Raw genomic sequence first — 22,634 nt, 5'->3', positions numbered from 1 at the left:
CCTTGGTTCCCCTCCCTTGACTGAAGTTACTAAATTTTTTCTCATACAGGAACTGTTCCATGCCTTTTCTAATGCTGTTGTGTTTATTGAAATTTGGCTTGGGAAACCAAGACTGTGCACAGTATTCAAGATGATAATACATGATAGGCATGCAATGATGTTCTCTGTGTTGTTCACTGTTGCTTTTCTAATAATTCCATGGAGTTTGTTTATTTGAGCACTGAGATTCTGATTCCGAATGGTGTTGGTCAGCTCTGAACGTATTTTGTATGTGAAGTTAGAATTGCAGCATTTTGCATTTTGGTATTGAGTTTCATCTGCCGTTTTAAAATCTGCTTGTGAAATCCTTACATCATTCTCCACAGCCTACCTTCATCTATATTACCATGAGAAGCTTAGTATCATTAGCCAACTTCGTCACTTCATTTTTCTCACCTTTTTTCTCTTCTGTTTTAATTGAGTGAAGAGGTTAAACAGATACGACCCCAGAGAATTATACTGATGGTTTATTTTAATGTGAAAATTGACAATTTATTCTTTTCCTTCCTGCTTTTAGGCAATTATTTATTCATACGAAGTCTCCTCTTTTTGCTGCTCTGAATTCTTGGGTGGGAAAGGGAGTGGGACGTCAGTGAAAACTTTTGGAAACACATGTAAATTATACGAACTAGATCCTGCTTATCTGCATGATTTTTTTCTTCTTTCAATAAATTGTCTTAGATCGTGCACCAGAACTATCCTTTTCAAATGCTGTGTTGACTCTTCCCTCAAATATTTTTGTTTATCCACATGTGTTAAATTTCTTATATTTTCTACTAATTTGTCCATCACACACCTCTAGCTAGTATTGCACTGTCCTCTTCAGTCTTCCTTTTGCTTCTCCCAGTATTCCTGTGTCGTCTTTCAGCTTTTTGAAGCTCTAAAGGCTTGAAGGCATTCTGTTTTTTCCTCTGTTCTTAGTCACCTGGTGTTCACGCAGAAGCATGTGTACTACAGTTTGTTTTTCTGAACCTCTTCAAATATAATTTTATTTGTTCAGTTTTCCTGTTTTGACTCTTGTCAACCTCTGCTTTAGCTTTTAATAAAGAGATTTTATTTTTTTTTTTAATAAACATAGTGGGTTTTGGCACTTGTTGGCTTCACCCTGCTCCTCATTTGAAAAGCTGGCATCCGTCCTTGATTTCAATAGGTTGCAGTTCCTCTGTGTGTTAAATTATCTCTGTCCTTCCTGAATAGACACTCTTGATTCCAGAGGCAGCACTAGTTTCCAAAGATCCTTCCTTCTAACTCCTTTGTCTGCAACACATTTTAAATTTTGAGGCCATCATTTAGCCTTGATCAGATAATCCTGCTGTTTAGTCAAATTTTTATATTTATTTTAAAAATTGTGACTAGTAGCAGTAGTGTAGTTGTGCCAGGGAATTAATTTAGAATATTGTTCTTTTTGAATCTGGTTACAAATATGCTTTGTAGTCTGCAGTGGAGGCTACAAATATCCTTGACGGGGTGTATTTGCCCAGAGGTCAAGAACTTCTACTGCTGTCAGTAGAAGAATGTTATTTAAATTATTTTCTTTGATATATATCTTCTGCTGGTAGCTAGAATTTTTATGCTGAACTGTTGCATAAACCTTCTGGAGTTTGTAATACGTGGCTGTGCAACCTATTGGTGAGCAGCTGAACCAGGGAAAAATGTAGGTTGTGCTAAAGTATTTGTGGTGAAGGCATGTTGTTTGGAAAGACCAGTCATGTTCTTGATAAAATAGACTTTGCAATGACTTCCAATATATTGATCTTAATAATGTCTGAAAAAAATTAATAGATATTGAGTTTTTACAGGGTCTTTTATGTGTTGTTTTTGTATTCTCACGTTCTGAAAATTGCTATTACTCAATCTATGCTCGTGGCAAATTGCATAAGTAGAACATTGCAGCCTTAGTCATAGTAAAAGATAATAGTTACAATGTGTACTCTATCAAAGTGGAGAAATTTAAAAAGCAGAAATAGAAAATAGTATTGTTATTAGAACTGCCGTGAAGAGTCTTTGGAAGCTTTGTGTCTTCCAGGAGTCTGTTTCTCAGTATTATATGCTACCTCATCATGGGAAAATGACTGTATCTGGATGTTTATCTGTTTATGATGTGTATGTGATTATGCATGTAAAACCTTTCCAGAACATGCATTTCCTAGTGTTGGATGAATATTTATTATGAATTTGCATGTATGTAAGTCTCCTTTTGTAGGAGTAAAAAAGGAAAACCTTTAGGTGTCCTATAATAGGAAATCTTCACTAGTATTTATCCAAAGAGTTTTTAATATAAAATGATCGTTACTTGTAGATAGACAATTAATATTGTCCATCTATATTGTATATAAAAACATATATATATATATAAATCGCACTATGTGGAAACACTGTATAAGGAGAAAAGACATCTTTTTATTCTGATGATGTTCCAAAGTGCCCAGCCTGGGGTTCTTGCTCTTTCCATGCTGTTTTCAAAATCTTCTAGTTAGAGCAAGCCAGGGCATGCATAGATGGGAATTCTTCCTCATGCTTTCTCCTCCCATTTGAAAAACATTCACTTGCACCTAATTAATCCTAAAACACTGGTAAGCTTTAGTTTCCTCTTTGTGCTTGTAAGTTAGCTCAAAACTTGAGACTTAGTAGTTGCCCACCTTTTCTTTGATCTGTAGATTTCTGTCTTCTCTTGGACCTTCTACATGAAGTTCTGCACTATTAAAAGGGAAAGAATATGTTGCTTATCTTCCTCCCGACTCCTCAAGAGAGTTGGTCAGTCTTACATCAACCACTGATGTTGGATAAGATTTCAAGCATCATTCATGCCTAAACTCTGCCGTTCAGATTGATTTGCCCTGCAGAAAAGTGTGAGATTGAAGGATTTTATTCTTTTTTTTTCACCTTAAAAATAACATGTTTTCTCCTGCATTATTGAAATCCATGAAGACAACTGGTGCAACAGGCCAGTAGTTTGTTTTGATATATATCCTTCATAAATAGTGATGAACTGGGGATTGATACAGAGATAAAGAGATCTCTTGCAAGTTAAACTTGCAAAATTGCTTAAAATCTATTGTAAAGATGGACTTTGTTTGTAGAGAAAATCTTCTCAATTTAGTAACTCAGGGAGAACTTTGACTAGTGTAGTAGATAAAGAGTGCTTTTTGAGATATTTAAGGTCTCATTGTTGGTTTCCCAAATATACCTAAGTTGTAGTTTATTTGGTTCAGCTGCATACTGCCATCATAAATTTATTGTGTATTCTTTAGCTGATCAAACAGACTTGCAGACAGAGACTTGAATTCCCGAAATGAAATAAATGGGAGACGAGCAAAGGTTGGAAAACCCCAAATAAGTTTATCAAAATTTTTGGTACTTATTTTAGGAGAAAGTAAATTATGATTTTTTTAAAAATAGGGTTAGACTCTTGTATTTGCCCATGCAGTGCTCCTTTACAATCATGTCAGTTTCAGAAGGATCCTGTTACATTGTTTGTTCCCTCCCTCCAGTTTGAAAATCTCTAAGACTATAGAATATTTTTCCTCTGTCTTCAGTACTGTTTTATGTCTTTTGTTTTTAATGAATTAGAGGGTTAAAATAAACAAAATCATTCCACTGATAAGTCAGTTTTCCTACTGAAAATCGTTTTTTTTCCTAATTTTTTCAAATTTTAGACTTAGATAATTTCACAGAAAATATTTATTACAGATTACAGGTAGGATTTGTTTGATTCTGCTATTCAGTGAATATTTGTATGAAGAGATAATTGGGCTAATGAGACTATGAAGCATGCATTCTATTTAAATAAATTGATTTAGCTTTAAAATATATTCAAGTGGTAGGAAACCATGGTGGTTTAGGTCTGCTGTTCTTTCATAATAAAGTTACATTTTATACAATAAAGAATATTAAGGCTTATTATGAATGTTACCTAAGATGATGTGTTAGGTTTATTTGAATGCATTATTTTTAGCTACTCTGTATTAGAAGACCAAGTGATATTTCTAAGTAACATGAAAACTATTCACATAAAGAGAAGTATTTCGTATGTTGGAAGGAACTTGGAGTCATTGCAAGACATTTGATTAGTATTCATGGCATAAAAGGAAGTTATTTTCAGGGTAAAGGAATTTGTGAAAAGATAATTGGTTAGACCAACATTCTCATTAACCTAATTTGCATTAAATGTGCTACTGCGAATTGTAGTTATTGCTTCTCCATTTGAAAGGCATGCTTTGTTAACTTATTTAAAGAGCCTAGTTAAACTACAGTTTAAGTCATACCCTTTAATTCAGCAATAGAGTATCAAACTGAGGATCTGTTATTACCAACTTTGAGTGTGGAGAATCATAAATCAGCTCTTGATCCCAGTGGATTTTCACTATGAACTAGGTTTGTTTAGCTGCTTTACATCTGGTCATTCTCAGATACCAAAAGCATTCAACTAATCCTTCTGTTTAATTTTACTCCTTTATAAGAGCAGAGGAAACTCTTCTTTCCTCTGTGACGCAGCATGAGAAATAACTGAAGGAGTCTTGGGGATATTGTAAGAAAATACTTATGCCTTCATTCTAATATTATAAAGACTTTGAGGATCACTTAGTTTAATTATTTTTCAGCAAAACTTCTTTACATATGTTACTAAATTGAGTGTTTAAAATATGAGCTTTTGAAACCTAAATTAATTTGCACATTTTCATACTCATTTTAAAATGATGAGACTGAAGAATGAATTTAGATTGCTTTAATTTTCAGCTGTAGTTATTACTTATTAACAGTATTCTAGATGTTTGGAAACAGAGGGATTTACTTGCTGTTGCGCTGTGCACGCTGAAGAAAGCAGCACATTTGTCAGCAGTGAGTCAACTGTGAGTGCTCAAGTTAAGTATTTGCATCTGCAGATAGGTACATAAACAAAGGATCTTATTTTACCATCCTGCTGAGCATACTTAGCTCTCATAGAACTTGGTGTTTGTGCATTATATGAGCTAAACATTTTGAAAATTAGGCTGCTTCTTAGATATCTAAATGTTAACTTCAGTGCTTAATTTTCATTATTTGCACTTGTACTGTTTGACATTTGTTGTTTTCAAAATAGTAATATCTATATTGAATATTGAATCTAAACCAAAGCCTGGCTAATCAGGCAAGGTTGTATGTCAGCTCAGTAATGCTGAACATATTGGATAAACCTAATGAAAATAGGGACATGCAAATTCAAGCTGGACATGGTAATGGTCATAAGTAACTAAATACTCAGCTGAGAAGGTCACTTTCTTACTGGACTGGTTCTGAAGATGATGATGATGGACATACCAGGTACACAGTGTGATTAGTATATGCACCTGTATTGGGTACGTGAGTATATTACATACCCAGTGAGCATACATGAAATGCAATTAATTAGAAATGCACTTTACTTATTTAAAAAAAAAAAAGCTATGGCCAATAAATTTTATATTCCAGCTGGGAGATGGGTAGGTCTCCCTTTTATTCTTGTTCATCAAAGAAATATGCCGATTACTGTGTCATAGTTTAGCCTTGCTTGGGATCAAGCTACACAGTTTTTCACTCACTCTCCCCACCCTCTGAGAGAATGGAGGAGAGAAAATATAACAAAAAGCTCAAAGTTTGAGGTAAGGACAGGGAGAGATCATTCAAGTTACTGTTACAGGCAAAACAGACTTGACTTGGGGAAAAGTATTTCAATTATTTTTAACATAACCAAAGCAGCACAATGAGAAAGAGAACACAGTCAACTTCCCCCCCACTCCTCCCTCTTCCTGGGCTTAACTTCATTTCAAATTATCTCTGCCTCCTTTCCCCACACCAATTTGGCACAGGGGGGAAGAGGGAATGGGGGTTATGGTCAGTTCATCACTTGTTGCTTTACGCCCCTCCTTCCTCCTCCTCAGAGAACTCCTCACGTTCCTCCCCTGCTCCAGCGTGGAGTCCCTCCCATGGGCTACAGTCGCTCATGAATTGTTCCAGCGTGGGGTCCTTTTCCACGGGGTGCAGTCCCTCCAGAACGGCTGCCCCAGTGCAAGCCCTCCGTGGGCCACAGCCTCCTTCAGGCCTCCACCTGCTCCAGCGTGGGGTCCTCCACAGGCTGCAGGTGGATCTCTGCTCCTCCATGGGCCTCCATGGACTGCAGGGGGACAGCTTGCTCCACCATGGGCTGCAGGGGAATCCTGGCCAGGAGCAGCATTATTCCTCCCCCTCCTTCTTCACTGACCTTGGTGTCTGCAGCTGTTCCTCTCACAAGAAATTCTTCACAATCAGCTCAGGCAGACGCCTCTCAGGTTCTCTTCACATCTCCTCTCTTCACATCTTTCAGCTGGGCTGAGTCGCTTCGGGCCCAGCCGGCCGCCCAGTGAGAGGCCAGAGGGTGAGGCCTGCAAGGCCCACAAGGCTCATGCCTCCCCCTCTCTGCCCCCACTTCTGCTTCTTCACTCTTCCTTTTTTTTTTTTTTTTTCTTTTCAATTTTCCCCTTAAATACATTATCACAGAGGCGTTATCACTGTTGCAAATTGGCTCAGCCCTGTCCAGCAATGGGTTCACCCTAGACCCAGCCAGGTCCACTGGACAAAGGGGAAACGTCTAGCAGCCTCTTGCAGAAGCTGCCACTGTAGCCCCCTCTACTACACCAAACCAGGACACTGTGCCCTTTTGCTGCTTATTCATTCTGCTTGCAAAACAGAAGCTGGCAGATGGTTGCACTGTTGAGCAGAATTGCCGAAAGACTGAACTCCTCTAGCTTTTGGGAGAGGCAGACAATGGAAAAGAAGCCAGTTTAGCATACAGCACATTGTATGTTGGGATTTTGTATGTAGGATTAAGGGCATGATCAAAGGTACAGATGGCAGTTAGGATATTGAGAACCAAAGGGAAGTTAGATGCTCAGTTGTTAATGCCATTGAAAACTTCCTCTAGCGCATTGGGAAAGAATGAGCTGTTGCTCCTGAAACAGCTGTTTGTTCGCAAACTGCACGGTCTAAGATGATGTATGTCCCATACTCTGCATCAGCAACATCTTTGCTTTCTGTACTCTAGACTTTTGGCCATCATCTTGCAACCCTAATCTTTCATGTTCCTCTGTCACAGACCTTACTAATTTTTTTTGAGTTCCTGGAATTCTTGTGTGTTTTTTCAGTGAATAAACTTATAGGACTGGCTAAAAAGAATAACCCAAGTCCCCCCTGTAGTAAGAGGAAGTTCCTGCTGTCTTGGAGGAATGTAGTAGGAGGTTGGAAGATCCTATAACTAAAGGTTACATATGCAGCTTAATTAACCCTATTTAAGGTTTCTTTTAGTTCAGTCTCTTATGCATATGAATTGGAGCTCAAGGTTCAGTGCTTTTTTTTTGATGACATACTGGAGTAGGGGCTAGTTCAAGGAAGAGAGTCTGGAGAATTTAGCTACATGACAACAAGAAGTCTTTACTTTGCCTGTACAAACTGATTTTTAGGACATTTATAATCTGTTTTAAGAGATATTTTCGTGTTGTTAGAGAAGGTCTATCTACAGCACATTCAAAGCTTTTCCTAAAAAAAATGGTCTTTGTGAATACTGTGTGTATTCTTAATATGTTGTCCAAATTGGACTTTTCAATGAAAATCTTGCTTGTGGACGTGGCACCTAGCACCACCTCATTCAGGTTTGAATCTGTTGTGCCCTTTTCAGTAGTTTTGCAAATAAGAGCTTAAAAGATCTTTCTATAAAACTTTGGCTTTAAAAAGTTTAATATTGTGAATACAAGCAGCATTAACATTAAATGCAAATTTGTTGAAGATGTAACGTTTGTTGACTGAATTTACTTCTGTAGGGTTGGGAAGTTTTGAGAAAGCTTTTTATTTAAAAAAAAAAAATACATTTTTTCTTTCTTTTCTGTAGGAGATTCCTTTACACAGTTCCGGTTTGCTGATGAGAAGGAATGGGATAGAGAAAGCATATGCTATAAGCAGGTAACAGAATCATTCAAATGAGTTTGTGTGGATAATTGCCTGGCAAAGCATGCCTAGGCAGTTGTGCTTTCAGCAATTAATTGTTTAATAAAATAACAGCACTCTTTATTCTCTATATTTTTACGAATTTCCTCTCATGCTCTTGGGTCTTGCTCTTTTTTTTTCCTAATGAAAAATAATAAAAGCAGCAGGTTAGGTTTTTAAGTTATCTTGGAAGAAAAGAACAAGCAAATCCATCCAGTGAAGGGAAAATAAGGGAAACTGTGCTAGTATGTGTTCAAATTTTAAGTGCTTGCTATTTATTTCCTAAAATATCAACAATAATTATTCTCTGGGGAGTGAAATTTAAAGGTACATTAAAGTTGCAAAGTCAAATTAAAATGAGGAAATAAATCCAAGTGCAGTGTTTCTTTAAACCACCATATGTTTACGCCATGGCATCCAGTCTTTAAATGACTGTATTTTTTTAATCACTTCCTCCCACTCCTAGTGTGCAGGCTGTCAGTATCCAGAATATTAATTTCTTAAAAATTTCCTCCTAGGCTTGTCATTATAGCATTTAGGTGATTTGAAAACATTAATTCATTTCTGAATGGCTAAAGCCCTTGTGAGCAGAATGAAGTTGCACGTTGCCAGTGGATTTCACAAACAAACACCCTTCTGGCTGCCAGTGATGAGACTGCACAGTTCTGGAGCTGGTCCCACGCTCGCTCACACTGTCAAGTGTGGTGTGGTGGCACGTTCTTCTGCCTGCAGTCCCTCCCGAACTGTAGTCATTTGTCCTGCCCCATCCAAATTCGTTGCATCAAACTGTTTACTATGTCACAGCTGCTATGTCGGTTTGAAATAGTTTACTTCACTGGTCACCATTACCCCTCCTTTGATTTCTTATTTTAGTCTGGAAGCCTGGCCCAGGCAGTTTCATCGCATTATCTATTTTTTCACATTGTCTCTGGTCTTCAGGCTGTTATCTCCTTTTTCCTTCTGGCCCATCTTTCTTTTCCCTGAAAGCTGGATCCAAATCTAATTTTCATCCTAGATCTACTTTGCCAAATTCCTTGCCTTTGCCTCTTAGCTCACCTGTTTCTAGTTGTTTGCCTGTCTATACATTATGTACAAGAAATTATTACAGAATTATACACTGAAGTGAAGTTATTATGATGGAACGACTAGATATTTCCTGTTCCCTAGTAGTTGTAGAAAGGAGTGGTAAAACATCAGTTTCAAGTGTCGAGTGGAAATGTAAGTGACATGAATGAACTTTCAGTTTATTAAGAATATTATCAATTTTTGTTACAAAAAGTAGATCTGGATTTGCTTTATTGTATATTGATAAAATGCTTTAAAATGTTTCAGAACACAATCTGCAGTTTAAAAATCGAACAGGTAATAGTCATTTGGATTTTTCAGTAAAAAATGGCTATTCCAGCAACAAAGTATGCTTATTTTCTTGAACAAACAACTACATTTGCCATAAAGTGTTCATAATTTATTAAATACTACTTCGATCTCTTTATTTGTTTTTTGTTCAAGCACCACTTTTAGAGAAATCTCTACTTGGGTCGTGAATTCCTTCTTCCATTATGTTATTTATCAAAAACTCCTCTTTTCTTTCATCCTCATCCTTTCCTCCTCTTCTCTCTCTCCATTTTCACCTTCATTCACATTAATCTTTTTGCAAGGGTACTTAGCTCTTTTGGAATGCATTTAAATTGTTATTCAGTGATTCTTGACTTCTTACAATTTTCAATGTTACCGGATTCGTGTGATTTCCTTCTCCTTTGCAAATGTGCAAAAGCCATATTTGATTTTCCATCTCTGTTAAAAGAAATGGCTTTTCTGAAGTTCTAGTTCATTGCTGGGCAACAAGAACCGCTTGTTGAAAACTTTTGGGGTTACTTGTACCAGTGAATCATTTTTGATGGTGATCACTAATCCGTTGTAAGATAAAGTTGTTAGTAAAGAAGAAAAATTCAAACCACCAGATATTCTGATTGTTTGGTCCTTTTACTCTCATTATTGGATATAAGAACCAGAATTTGGACACAATAAACTGTTAAAGCGACTGCATTGTTTCTTTATTTTTGTAAATTTGCTCTCAGAACACACTTTGATGTTCATTCTTGCTGTGAGTGTGCAGGTGTCAAAAGCCATCCTGTTAACTCCCAGAAGGGAGCCGTGAGAATTCCTTTGACGATATGGCACAAAAGTCTCTCCTAATTTATGTGTATTTGGACTTCTAAATGTCTGTGTCTGTCTATACCATATTGAGAGGGACAATTTTTTGTCACTTTAAGCTAGATTTAGAAGCAGCTTCTCTGCTTTCATGAAAATGAGAGTATAGTCTGAACTTAAGCATTTTTTTTAATCAGATTTTAAAATATGTTATAGATATCTCTCTCCAGTTGTCTCTAAACTGGAGACACATGGGTTTATGGACGGACCATTTAGTGGATAAGGAATTGGCTGGATGGTTGCATTTAGAGTTGCAGTCAATAAATCAATGTCCCAAGTGGACACCGGTGACAAGTGGCGTTCCTCAGGGGTCGGTATTGGGACTGGCCCTGTTTAACATCTTTGTCAGTAACATGGGGGCAGTGGGATTGAGTGCACCCTCAGCAAGTTCGCCAATGACAACAAGCTGTGTGGTGCGGTCAATGCGCTGGAGGGAAGGGATGCCATCCAGAGGGACCTTGACAGGCTGGAGAGGTGGGCCTGTGCAAACCTCATGAAGTTCAACAAGGCCAAGTGCAAGGTCCTGCACATGGGTTGGAGCAATCCCAAGCGCAAATACAGGCTGGGCAGAGAATGGATTGAGAGCAGGCCTGAGGAGGACTTGGGGGTGTTGGTTGATGACGAGCTCAACATGAGCCGACAAAGTGCTCTTGCAGCCCAGAAAGCCAACTGTACCCTGCGCTGCATCAAAAGCAGTGGGGCCAGCATGTTGAGGGAGGTGATTCTCCCCCTCTACTCTGCTCTGGTGAGACCCCACCTGGAGTACTGTGTCCAGCTCTGGAGCCTCCAACATAAGAAGGACACAGACTTGTTGGAGTGAGTCCAGGGGAGGACCACAAAGAAGATCAGAGGGCTGGAGCACCTCTCCTATGAGGACAGGCTGAGAGAGTTGGGGCTGTTGAGTCTAGAGAAGAGAAGGCTCCAGGGAGACATGATAGCAGCCTTCCAGTATCTTAAGGGAGCCTACAGGAAAGATGGAGAGAAACACTTCAGAAGGGCCTGTTGTGATAGCACAAGGGGTAATGATTATAAACTGAAAGAGGGTAGATTCAGACTAGACATCAGGAATAAATTTTTTACAGTGAGGGTGGTAGAACACTGGAGCAGGTTGCCCAGAGAGGTGGTTGATGCCCCATCCCTGGAAACATCCAAGGCCAGGTTGGATGGGGCTCTGAGCAACCTGATCTGGTTGGAGATGTCCCTGCTCCTTGCAGGGGGGTTGGACTAGATGTCCTCTAAAGGTCCCTTCCAACCCAAACTAGTCTATGTTTTTGTAATTCTATATCAAATTATCTTTTTCATCAGTGGTGAACGTACTCAGAATGTTCGGCTGTACTTTGAGCTCTGAATCTGCTGAAGTCTATCAAAGTCAAGGGTGTTCTGTAAAAACATCAAATATTGCTCGTGCTTTTTGTGTTAATGTGTTTTTAATACTTTACAGGAAACTTCAATGCCTGTTGCATTAGTAAGTGACAGTTTCACCTTTTGAGCAGCTAGGCAGCAGCAGAGTGCCATTCCCGAGTATCGTCGTCTTAGAAGTGTATGTAGCTGTAGCTTTTGTAATCATCAAAACAACATTCTAAAAGGTGAGGGAGCACAAGTATAGAAAGGGCCGTGTTGTTTAGGCACTAAAACAATGACACACAGGGTGCACGGTTTAATTGTTTAGAAAATACTAGCAACTTATGAAAGAATAGTGGCTCCTACTGCATAGAAAGCTTCACAGACTAAAAGATGTTTGAGTTGAAAAAGCCTCTTACGACATTGTCAGTCTGCAGAACTCTTTCCTACTTTGGATTTTCAAGGCATTGCCTAAGGAGCTTTCCATTTATACCTTGTTTAAAATTTCATCCTCTGTTTTTAAACCTTTAAGTGATTATTTGCATTGTAGGTGTTCACACAGTAATTTAGGGAAACTACTTTGTACCTGTAACGTAAAACTATGAATTCCTGCTGTTATTGCCAAAATCTTTGAGAAGTTAGATGCTGTGTGTTTCATTAGAATGTTCTTCACAGTCCATGAATGTATTGAACATGGGAATGTGATAGATTAAAGTCATTATTGGTTCTTTTTGTTTTTAATACAAGCATACTGTGTGTTGGATTATATTTCAGTTATCTGCGCTTTCTGTTGACTGCCAGTCTCTGGTCCAAGCCCTTCAGGAATTACCTCTACATTTGAGGCTGAACGTAGCTGCTGAACTTGTGCAGGTAATGCTGTGCATTTTCACAAAAAAAAAAATGCAAATATTTTAAGTGAAATAGTCTATGCAGGAAAGATTACTTTAAACTTGGTTTTCAAACATGAGTTGACTGTATTTTATAAGTAAATACATTTATTGAGACCATGGTATCCTGCATGTCAAGCACTTTTTATGCTTTGTTGGCTTTAAACAAAATGCTTTCATGTGCAGCACATTAGATGTGAGGCCAAGTATCTGCGTGTTTGACGCGGAATGATTGCACTTCTTTTGTAATTGCTTCTCTGGTTAGCAGCTGCTAAAAGCTTGCACCAAAATTTTGGAAGTGCTTTCCCATTCTTTCCTGTTGATTTTAATATTTTGATTTCTATTTACTCTTCTACATAGCTAATAAGTTTATTCCATGAATCAAACTTACATCTGTGTTGGAACAGGTAGAACTGTCAATCAAACAGGTGAAGAAAATGTCATTTATGGTCTGGTGAAAAAAAAAAGGCAAGAAAAAAATGTTTCTTCAGGTTGTGAAAGAGAAAATACTCCTGTAAGGGCAAAAAAACCAATGAGACTTAAATAGAAAACTAAAATTCTTTAAAAAAAAATCTGTCTGCTCAAGCAGGGAAAAAGAAGCATGACCCTTACAGAAGAAATTTTACTTCTGTTTGGAGTTGCACAGAGCGCTTCTGTGAGTGACAGAACTATGTTCATTCTTAAGGGAGCTCAAATATGTCTGCAGATGTGACGTCTAAGGGAATCTGCAAGTAAATGGTACTTTCAAATACAATTTTTGTCTTAAGAATTAAAGCCCATGACTTGAACTCTTATCAGGATTTTAAAGTGTGCATTATGACATTTAATCTTTGTCATGTCGTTCTCACGGATGATGTGGGCATCAGATATGCTGCAGTGTTATTAATGTCAGGGCGTCCTGATAAAAGCAGAATCTGTATTCCACGGTTAAATAATGAGTTGCCATTTCTTGTTTCACTATTTGATAACATTTTGTAATTTGGTTTCATTTTTTCAAAATATACAGCAATATACTGGAACTTTTGCTAAATAATTTTCAGCAACCTATAGTGTGATTCACTTTCAAGACTGGAATTTTGGAGGGAAGGGCTAACAAAAAAATTTCTAGCCAAATTCTGACTTTAGTCATTCCAAAATTCAGAGTATTGATGGAATTTCATTACAGAAGAATCAAAGAGAAGTAACTCTCCAGGAAGTATTTGTGAAACAATGGAACTTACTGATTTAGAGTACAATCTCATATTCCATAATAAGGGATAAAAGATTTTTTTTTCTATTTTGTAGTTAATTCTGTACAAGTATCATCAGATAACTTTAGTTTATTTTTACTTACAAATTCCATTCTCCTGAAATTCATTATACTTTCTTAGGTGATCAAATGTAGGAAGCATGAATTACAATCCAAATTAGACAGAATAGTAACAATGGCGTTAATCATTAGAAAGACTCAAGTTCTTTCCTGTGCTCTTAGGCATCAACACCTGTAGAGCTTCCACAGATGAAATCTAAAGTTACTGAAGATGGCAAGAGAAGAGAGCTTCTGTTCCGACAGTCTGTGGCTCACAGTGAAACGGTGTTGGTCTCCCATCCTGTTGGTGATTCTGTTGCACCATCGGAGCCTAGAAGTAAAAATGGTCCTAGCGCAAGTGCAGCAGAACCATTTCAGGGAGCCCGTCCACTATCACAGCAAGAGACTGACCACTTGGATGAAGAACTAGATCGTCTCCTAAATTTAGATGCTCCCATTGATACTGAAAGCAGACCTGTAGCACATGCATTATCCTGCAACGTATCAAGTGAGAAAGAGCTGAAAATGGATTGTAAGGAAAATGGTAAGATTTCTCTTCTCCGTAGCATGGCCTTACTTAATTTCCATTGATCTCTCTTTTGCTGATGTTTTTGAACTCTTGATTAGCCCAGTCAGCAGTACTGCGGTCATCGTTTCTGTCATACTGCATTTCATTTATCTGGGGCTATGTTCTGAACCATTTGTTGCTTTTCAGTTTTAACTAACTCCCCACTGAACTAAAGTTTTGTCATTGTCAGTTCATTTTAAGCATTAAGAGAAATTCTTCTGCAGAACAACATTGGTCTTATGATGGAGTAAAAATTCAAATTAAAAAAAAATAATGTACTACTAGAGAAATTTAGTGAGAGGAAGATAACATACATGTTTTATGTAACATTAGCACAGTGAACTAAGGCTGTTAATAGTATACAAAAGAATTGACAGCTATTTCTGATGGCTTGTTATAAATGCTGTTTAGAAACTTTACTGGCATTGATTTTACAAAATTAAGTTTAGTATGGAAACAAAACGTATAGGAACATTTTCATATTTCAGAAAAATTGGCAAACCATTCGTTTTGTTTGCATTCCAGGAAGTTACACTACTTTTTCTTAGTTTTTGATGGAGATAGTTTGCTACTTCTCCCCAGTCCACAGTGCTGCAAGAGAATTTTTAGCAGCTCTGATTTTTTTGTGTGTGTGTGTATGATTTTTCTTGCTACTTTAACAACAGTTAAGTAAGTCCAAGCTGTTTGAACATGTAAGATGTCACCATAAGCAATACAGCAAGCCTTGGTACTGAAGACAGGCTTGAAATGCTCTTTCATTTCAGTGCTATGTCATGCTTTCCACTCCAAAGCACAGTGTAAATCCCTTAAGCAAGCAATATTAAGAAAGCATATAGAATCCTATCATGCTGTAATAATCGTGCAGGGCCGATCTGCTTTTGTGTTCTCCTGCTCCTCTCCTACGTTACTCTGCAGCAGACAGGATTGCGAACAGCTCGCAGTAGCGGGGGATCACTTACTGCTGTCTGCTGCAGGCCAGGCCATGCCCCCCTTGAGTCAGATGGAAGCCACATTGCTGTAGTTGAGCTTATTATGTTGTCTCTTTTTTTTTTTTTTTTTTTTTTTTTTTTTTTGTTGCTACTATTTTGGGAATAGGACTCGCTGTTCTTCAAGAAAGATAAATTGTGTTTAAATAGAGTCAGTTGTGCATTAAAAAGCAAACTGATCTGGGACAAAGAGCTGGTATGGAATTGGTTCCAGATTTTCAAGTCTGTTCTTTTCGCTTTTCTAGACCCTTTAAAAGTAGACGTACCTGAAGAGAAGAGTACAGCATCACAGCAACAGCAAAGTACATCTAAAAATGTTACTGAGGAAGAGCTTGAAGACTGGCTGGACAGCATGATTTCCTGAAGCTCAGATTTTCTTATGTGAATAATTGAATATAGCAAACATGAAGTAGAAAGCTGAATCTTCCTTTATTGCCTCATTATTTCCTTTATCTGTTTTGCTATGTTCAGTGTGCCAAATACCTGGTTTTCCTTGCTGGTACCTTCTGTGCAATCAGAATTGATTTTGATGTGACTGAAAATTGTCTAAAAGACTAATATTCTCAGAAAAAGGTCTAAAATTTGTGATTAAATTAGTATTTTGTTTGCTAAAGATGCAGGCTGCAGCGCACTAAGGGAACAGTTATTTCAGCTTGTACTTGCTATATTGTAGTCCTTAAAATAAAGCTATGAATGAACAACCGGTACGCATGGTTTTTTTAGTTGCCATCCTCATGCCACATCTCCATATTGTAGAAAAGTGAGGAAAAAGACAGCAAAGGTGGTATTTGGTTTATGATACTTTATTGCAGTGGGCACTTTTTATTAGAAGGGGGAAAAAAAAAAAGCATAATCCTAGCAGCTTCTACTTGCAGGTAACCAGAGAGCATTGTTTTACTTTGGCCTAAGATGTAAATTGTATTCCTTTTGATACAGGGTCTGTCTCTTAACAGCAGAATCTAATAAGCTGTTATTGAAGGAGGAGTTTAAACAAACTTCAAGTGCAGTTCATACCGAAGGACAGAAAAGCGATACAGTTAATGGATCTGTTCATCTAGAACACCAACATAAAAGTTTGCATAGCTATGTCTACAGAGGTTTTAAGGCACTTAATGTTTCAAGGTTGACGAAGTGTTTGAAAATGTTTTCTCTTTAACTGCTTAAAGCTTTTCAAGCTGTATCTTAATACATTCACTAGCAAATACGGAGGGGAGGGGCAAAACTGGAAAGCAGTTAAAATACATTTTCTGAGGCATGGCCTCTGATGTTCAAGTTCTTAAATGTCAAATGTTGTGCAATTAAGACACCTTTTAGCCCTTTCAACTGTACTGCCAAACACTAGGTTAACGATGTGGTTAAAAAGTTGTTAATCTGGCATCACTTTCCCTTTTCTAAATTAAAATTCCAACAAAAGACCTGTTTCATCTCCGGTAGGTACAAAAAGCCTATGAAATAGTGTCACATTTTATGTATGTCTTGAAGTTTAAAGACATTTAAAGCAAATACAAGCTGTGAAATTACACCATGAAAAGAAGGGGTTTTTTTGTATACTGGTTCACTGGTATAATAGTTCATGAATAAATAATTTCTGTTGTGACATTAGCCAAGTTGATCCTCATACTGTTTCCGGAAGCAGTCCCCTGCTGGGAAAAAATCCCAACATCTTTCTTGGTACATCTTCCACACAAATGACTCCTGAAAATGATAGAGAGTATTTATTTTAACAGACACCTTGCAGTTAGTGTGCTAGATAGATAAACTTTTAACAATAACCAGGTACTGCGCCTGATACCGTGGAGCAGAACTGCGAAGACATTGAAACATTTGTACAAGTTTTGTTCTGCACTTTTCTTGATTCGGTACTACTGAAATTTGAGCCCTGTTAGAAAAACTGTGTAAATGTAAGTGAATCAGTCTGGTTATATCAGAGCAAGCCCGTACACAATCTCTTTGTATAAAATATGTTTTAGTTTGCTTGGAAAACACTGAAGTGTAAGGTACTTTTGTAGTGTTTGCAGAACAGCTTCTTATTTGAGATAAGATATAATTAAATCCTATTTATTGTCTTATTTATTTACATTTAGGGCCTAACAACACTAAATATACATATACACACACACACATATATATGGCTTTTGACTATATATACAGTAGCTTGCCTACTTAATCTTTTGGGAATAAACTACAACTGGTATATTTCAGTGTTTAAGAGAGAAGATGGCAGTAAGACTACTGGTCGTTCAGTGCTGGGTAGAATAGCACACTGCTGCAGCCCACCCCTCTCCCTTTTTTCTTAACCCTTCCTTTTCTTTTACTCGCAGAAGAATCTGGAGGGGAGTGGCATCATCTCCAGTCCCTGGTGGTACATCAGTTCCAGCTGGTGGTACGCAGCTACAAGACTAGAGAAGATAAAGTTGAAAGATAATCTTAAGGAAAAAAAAAAGTTTTATTTTCTACTGACCTGGCCAGTATGCTCAGTTTCATCCTTGTTAATGAGATACATTAAGAAGAACCTGAAACAAGCGCATGAAGTGGGCATTAATACAGAAAATGTGACATCTCTGCCTGACCCTTCCTAGATTGGAGTAAGTGAGGGAGTGGGTATGTTAAAGGAGAAAATTCGTCCTCCAGCACGTCTCCTGTGGAAGTGCTAACAGATGTAAAATCTGTAGAAGTGGGAAAATGTGGTTAAGCATTTTCTTCATTTCAGTGCTAGGAGCAATACCTGAATGAGGCATATGCCAACTCCAATACACAGATGCTCCAACATCTCACTAAGGCTCCAAATAACTCCCGAAGGAAGGGAGAATTCCTCAGTTCTACAAAATTCTGTCTTAGGATTCTCAGCAATGTGTGCACCTAAATTACTCTGGAGCTGAAAGGTCTCTTTATTGTAATTTCAGTAGTAAAACATACTTACAGGTAGTTTGCCAAGTTGTGTTCTTGCAAAGTATGTGTTTCAAAGCCATGTGGGGTTGTGTCAAAATAGTCATTGCCGATTCCACAAATAAAACATTTGGTCTGGAAACACAAGTTGTGGTTACAAATGAATTTTTCACTCAAAGACATTATTTTAACTGGTAACAATCTAGGTGAATAAGAGTAATTAAAAATGTAATATGCTTGCTCATACCTCCATATCTTCTCTCACTTGTTCTTGCTGGTCTCTTAATTCACCAAAAGCATCAATAATGAGACCTATTTCAAATGGAAAAGGAGCAACACTTCACTACTTAGCAATATTCATATTTCAAGTAATGCCTGTCAGACATCCTCTACTGTCTTTAGAGTTCAGTGTTTTTATGTCTAGGTTGAACAATTCAAGTTACAATTACCGATTTCCAGACAGCTAACATTTGTTTACACTGCACTTTAGCAGTAAGAGTTTCTCTTACATAGAAGTACAGATGTGTTACATTTATTTTTTCCTTGGCCACCAGATTACCATAAAATGGTGTTTTTTCCTAACAACAGCCTTACGCCAGCTTAGGTCGCATTCTCTCTAAGCCACAACTGCAAACCAATTAAAACAGAAAATCATCTTCAAGGGAAGAGATGAGTATGTGGCCATGGTGCCTTTCTCCATGTCATTTCCCCTTTCCAAAGGCAAAGTTTCCACTCCCAAGCCAACTGTGGTGGTTCCAAACTAAAGGTGTGAAGAGTGTCTACAGCAAGGCTCTCCAAGTTTAAATGGCTATTCTACGAAGAACAGTGATCCTGTACAAGCTGTGTCATTGCTGGATAGTTGTCAAAGTGTTCATAAACACTGTAACCCAGGCAGGTTATGTTTCTTGTGCTTGGTCTTTGTGTAGTACTTGCAACAATGCATTATTTATGAATTAAGTATAAAATTATTACTTTCAGAATTAATTATTTTATCAGCTCAGAGATAAGTCTATATAGCAATAGCACTACTGCGAAATTTACCTCAAACACAAATATGGTTTAAACACATTGCAGAACTTAAGTAAACTAAATTCTAACAGTGTCTACAAGGTAAGTGACAGTACCTTGAATAATGGCCAGTAGGATAACAATGACAAAGAAGAAAAATGTAATGTCAAAGACGATTCGATACATTTCGTAAGGGTCTCCAGCAGGATCCTCAATTTCATCGCCAATGCCACCACCAGCTCTTACACCTACATACATGTGGAACAGGTAACACTAAAAAAGAGAGAGGTAAATTACAGACACATTTACCATAAATGACTGATTGTTTGTATTTTTTTCTTTTTTAAAATTATTCTGCTCATTAATTCTCTTCACAAGTTATAGTAACAAGGAACACATAGTATCATTCCTCATGTATCACACACACTGCACCAGAAATCTGTTATTGCCATAACTAATGTGATTACATCTTAAAGCACACTTACTAAGAGGAGTCAGCATCAGCTGTTCCCTTCTCCTTACAGACTGACCATTTGGGGGAGCATTTCTCTTGTATTTGTTACTGTACTCAGCTATATTCTACCCCTTATATTCATTGCTGAGGTTCTAGCTGCTCTGAGTAAGCAGAGGACGTTTTGTAATGGAGTTTAGAAATACTGGCAAATATTGCCATAAAAGAAACAGTGACATATTCCCAACAGGGAGATCTATCTTTGTTTAGGTGGTTTCTGGATTATTTCATTTTGCAGTAGTAGATGTCTGGTTTAGTACATTGTAAATTATTTATAATCTGGGAAACATAGCCTATGTTCTTGATGAGGAAGAAATCACTTTTCAAAAATATTGCTCTGTGTTGTACTTTTTGAACATTTAAGTCTTCATGGTAGAATCTTTAAAAATCTGGATATTTAAGCTACGTAAGTACATTGGAATAGAATCTCCTTCTGGAGCCCTGTACTACTGATGTTCCTGTACAAACTGGCTACAGAATCTTGTAAATCACCTCCTGTCACATAATGTGGGTTAAAAACAATGGAAGTCTCTAAGCCCAGCCAGTGCTCTGGAGTCACATTAGACAGCAATGCCGGTGTTAAATAATCATCATAAAACCTGACAAATCTTGTCTTTCACAAGCCAACACTAAACAGAGGTATACATCCATTTTTATAATGCAGCTTTGCTGTTGATGTAAGATGCTGGTAGTAGTTTAATCATACTTACAAACATAACTTGGAATTGATTTACCTCACTTGGTAGAGTGGTTTAAAATGTAATATAGTTTCATTATTCCACTTACTCCTACATCTCTTTTATGACCAGACCATTATATACAGCTCTCGGAGGGACCACTTAAATAATACTGCTTGGGCAGTTTTCGTAATTTCTATCATTTGCACATCTGACTTGCAGTGAGTGTTTGAAAGAAAGTTTAGTAGGGAAGATAATTTTGTGAAGTCTATGATACATCTCTGTTCCAAGATATGTTCTATCTTTGGCAGAGAGCGACTATTCCATGGAACAATGAGCTGGCCACAAAGCCAGAGTATTACATTTTTAGTAACTGAATTTATGCTGTTTTCTTTATACAGTAAGACAATAAAATCCTCTTCATGCCATAATACGTATCTGTAGCGTATCTTTTAATATGACATAAATAACATACTGTGGCAACAGCTGTAAGTTAGAAGGGAAATGAGTAGCATTAGATGATCACCCTCAATAAATTCTAATTTCCCTCTTCTCTACCCAGCCTTGACTTCTTCCTTCATGAGTAAATTACTAAATGCAAGCACTTCAGAGCAGGGTTTTATATCTAGTGCTAATAATCTCATATACTTCATATAACCTAAATAAGGATAGGAGGAGCTTGCACACTTGCAAACATTGGGAACAAATTGGGGTTTTTTTGAGCTGCAATAACACAGCTGCTTTTTGCAGGGCCGACCAGTTTGTCATGAAATTTCTTCCATATACTTTACGAGTTTGCCATCTTCATATGTAAGAGAATTGCAGCAAATCACAAGCGACAGTATTTAGGAGAAAAAAACAGAATATTTTCCTATACTGGTGAGTGTCATCTATCCACTGTTGAGTTCAGACCACTGGAGAATGCAGAGGGAATTCCAAGAGCAGTCACATTTTCAAAATGGCATATAGCATGAAGAGGAGATGCATGGCTTTAACAACAAAACCATTCCTCCTTTCTTATCATTTTATCTTAAGTATCCCTTTGAAAAATTAGGATGAAATTTGAAGCATGCCAGTGATGTTTTAGTTACCGTCATCATGTCATCACATTTCATGTCTGGTTCATCTTCATCTTCACTTTTGTTGTAGAATTTGCGGAAGAAGTTGAATGCCACAACAGTGTAAAGATACACTACTACAGCGAGGAGTCCTACAGTGAGCACAAGCTGTGTATGGAGACATGACATGAAAGTAGGTTTCAGTTTCATTCTGTCAGAAGGGATATGCTAGCTCAGCGTACTGCCCTGAGCATTGAAAATGTATCACATTGTACCTTCCCAATATGGAAACTAAAGATAGCAGTTATGATAGCTCTATTGCTTCGATCAGCGTAGAGGTGTTACTTTAACCTGCTCTCACATGAAAATCAAAGGAAAAAATGGTATCAAGAAATTGAAGTTGTTTTCATCTTTCTGAGCTATGTGCATACAAACTATATATCACTGAAGCAATGTTTCCACTATTTAAAAGTTAAATTCTAGTAACTTGAAAAACTGGATATAGAGCAAAAATTAAATGATTAAAAAATAAACCCCTTTAGTTAATTTGAGAAATAATTTCAACTGGGACTTATTAGGACTTATCATAGTCTATTTTCTGTTCCAAAGCTGGTTAGCAAAGCCATCTATAAAGTGGATAGAAATTTCTTAAGATGACCAAACATAATTTCCAGGTCTTGCTTTTAAGTAAATAAAATCCTTAGATGAAAAGTTTAGTGGTCAATGACACTAGATTATATATAGTTTGTTGCGGCTGGCACTAGAACATGCAGCTCTGGAGAGGAGTTGCTGAAGGCTACATATTTTAAAAAGTGCAACAATTGGTATTACTCTTAAAAGAAATGTAAGAGTATTAAACAATGAGCTGATCATCGGTGTATCACTTTCTGCAGATCTGTAAGTATGCTCCCAAAATAAACATTTCAATTGAAAAACCTGCAGCTGTCTTTCAGTGTTCATATCTACTAGCACGAAAAGCAAGAGGATTAGAAAAACTAATCTTTGCTTGTTAAGAATGTATACTAAAAGCTGTTTTCAGATTGAGTTGAAACAGTTTTGTCAATTATGTTCAGTTTTGAGTATTACATTTAGAAAAATCTCATAAAGAAAATACATCAATCCTTAAATTAAAAGTAATATGACTTTGGTCATCCTGGGGGAAAATGAAGGGGATAAAAGCAGAGATTTCATTTATTTGGGCGA

The 22,634-nt window shown here is 37.3% G+C and overlaps 2 protein-coding genes across 2 annotated transcripts in view; one reads left to right on the top strand and one right to left on the bottom strand.

The window, feature by feature from the left end:
- Positions 1–15,994, top strand: part of AVEN (apoptosis and caspase activation inhibitor) — a 107,575-nt gene extending 91,581 nt beyond the window's left edge. The window contains exons 3-6 of the mRNA XM_086750199.1: positions 7,916–7,986; positions 12,337–12,432; positions 13,921–14,281; positions 15,537–15,994. Coding sequence (XP_086606325.1) covers positions 7,916–7,986; positions 12,337–12,432; positions 13,921–14,281; positions 15,537–15,655 — 647 coding nt within the window. The 3' untranslated portion in view covers positions 15,656–15,994. The remainder of the gene's footprint in view (positions 1–7,915; positions 7,987–12,336; positions 12,433–13,920; positions 14,282–15,536) is intronic.
- Positions 15,995–16,078: 84 nt separating this feature from the next.
- The window catches only part of RYR3 (ryanodine receptor 3), a 254,587-nt gene continuing 248,031 nt past the window's right edge, over positions 16,079–22,634 (bottom strand). The window contains exons 99-104 of the mRNA XM_086750198.1: positions 21,465–21,599; positions 19,302–19,458; positions 18,425–18,489; positions 18,212–18,312; positions 17,753–17,804; positions 16,079–16,986 (exon numbers count right to left, since the gene is read on the bottom strand). Of these exons, the coding sequence (XP_086606324.1) occupies positions 16,891–16,986; positions 17,753–17,804; positions 18,212–18,312; positions 18,425–18,489; positions 19,302–19,458; positions 21,465–21,599 (606 nt within the window). The 3' untranslated portion in view covers positions 16,079–16,890. The remainder of the gene's footprint in view (positions 16,987–17,752; positions 17,805–18,211; positions 18,313–18,424; positions 18,490–19,301; positions 19,459–21,464; positions 21,600–22,634) is intronic.

Source organism: Chlamydotis macqueenii, chromosome 5 (genome assembly GCF_036417535.1).
Source record: "Chlamydotis macqueenii isolate bChlMac1 chromosome 5, bChlMac1.mat, whole genome shotgun sequence".
Lineage (NCBI taxonomy): Eukaryota > Metazoa > Chordata > Aves > Otidiformes > Otididae > Chlamydotis > Chlamydotis macqueenii.
Note: the sequence above shows the minus strand (reverse complement) of the source record. Positions and strands in the feature narration are given on the sequence as shown.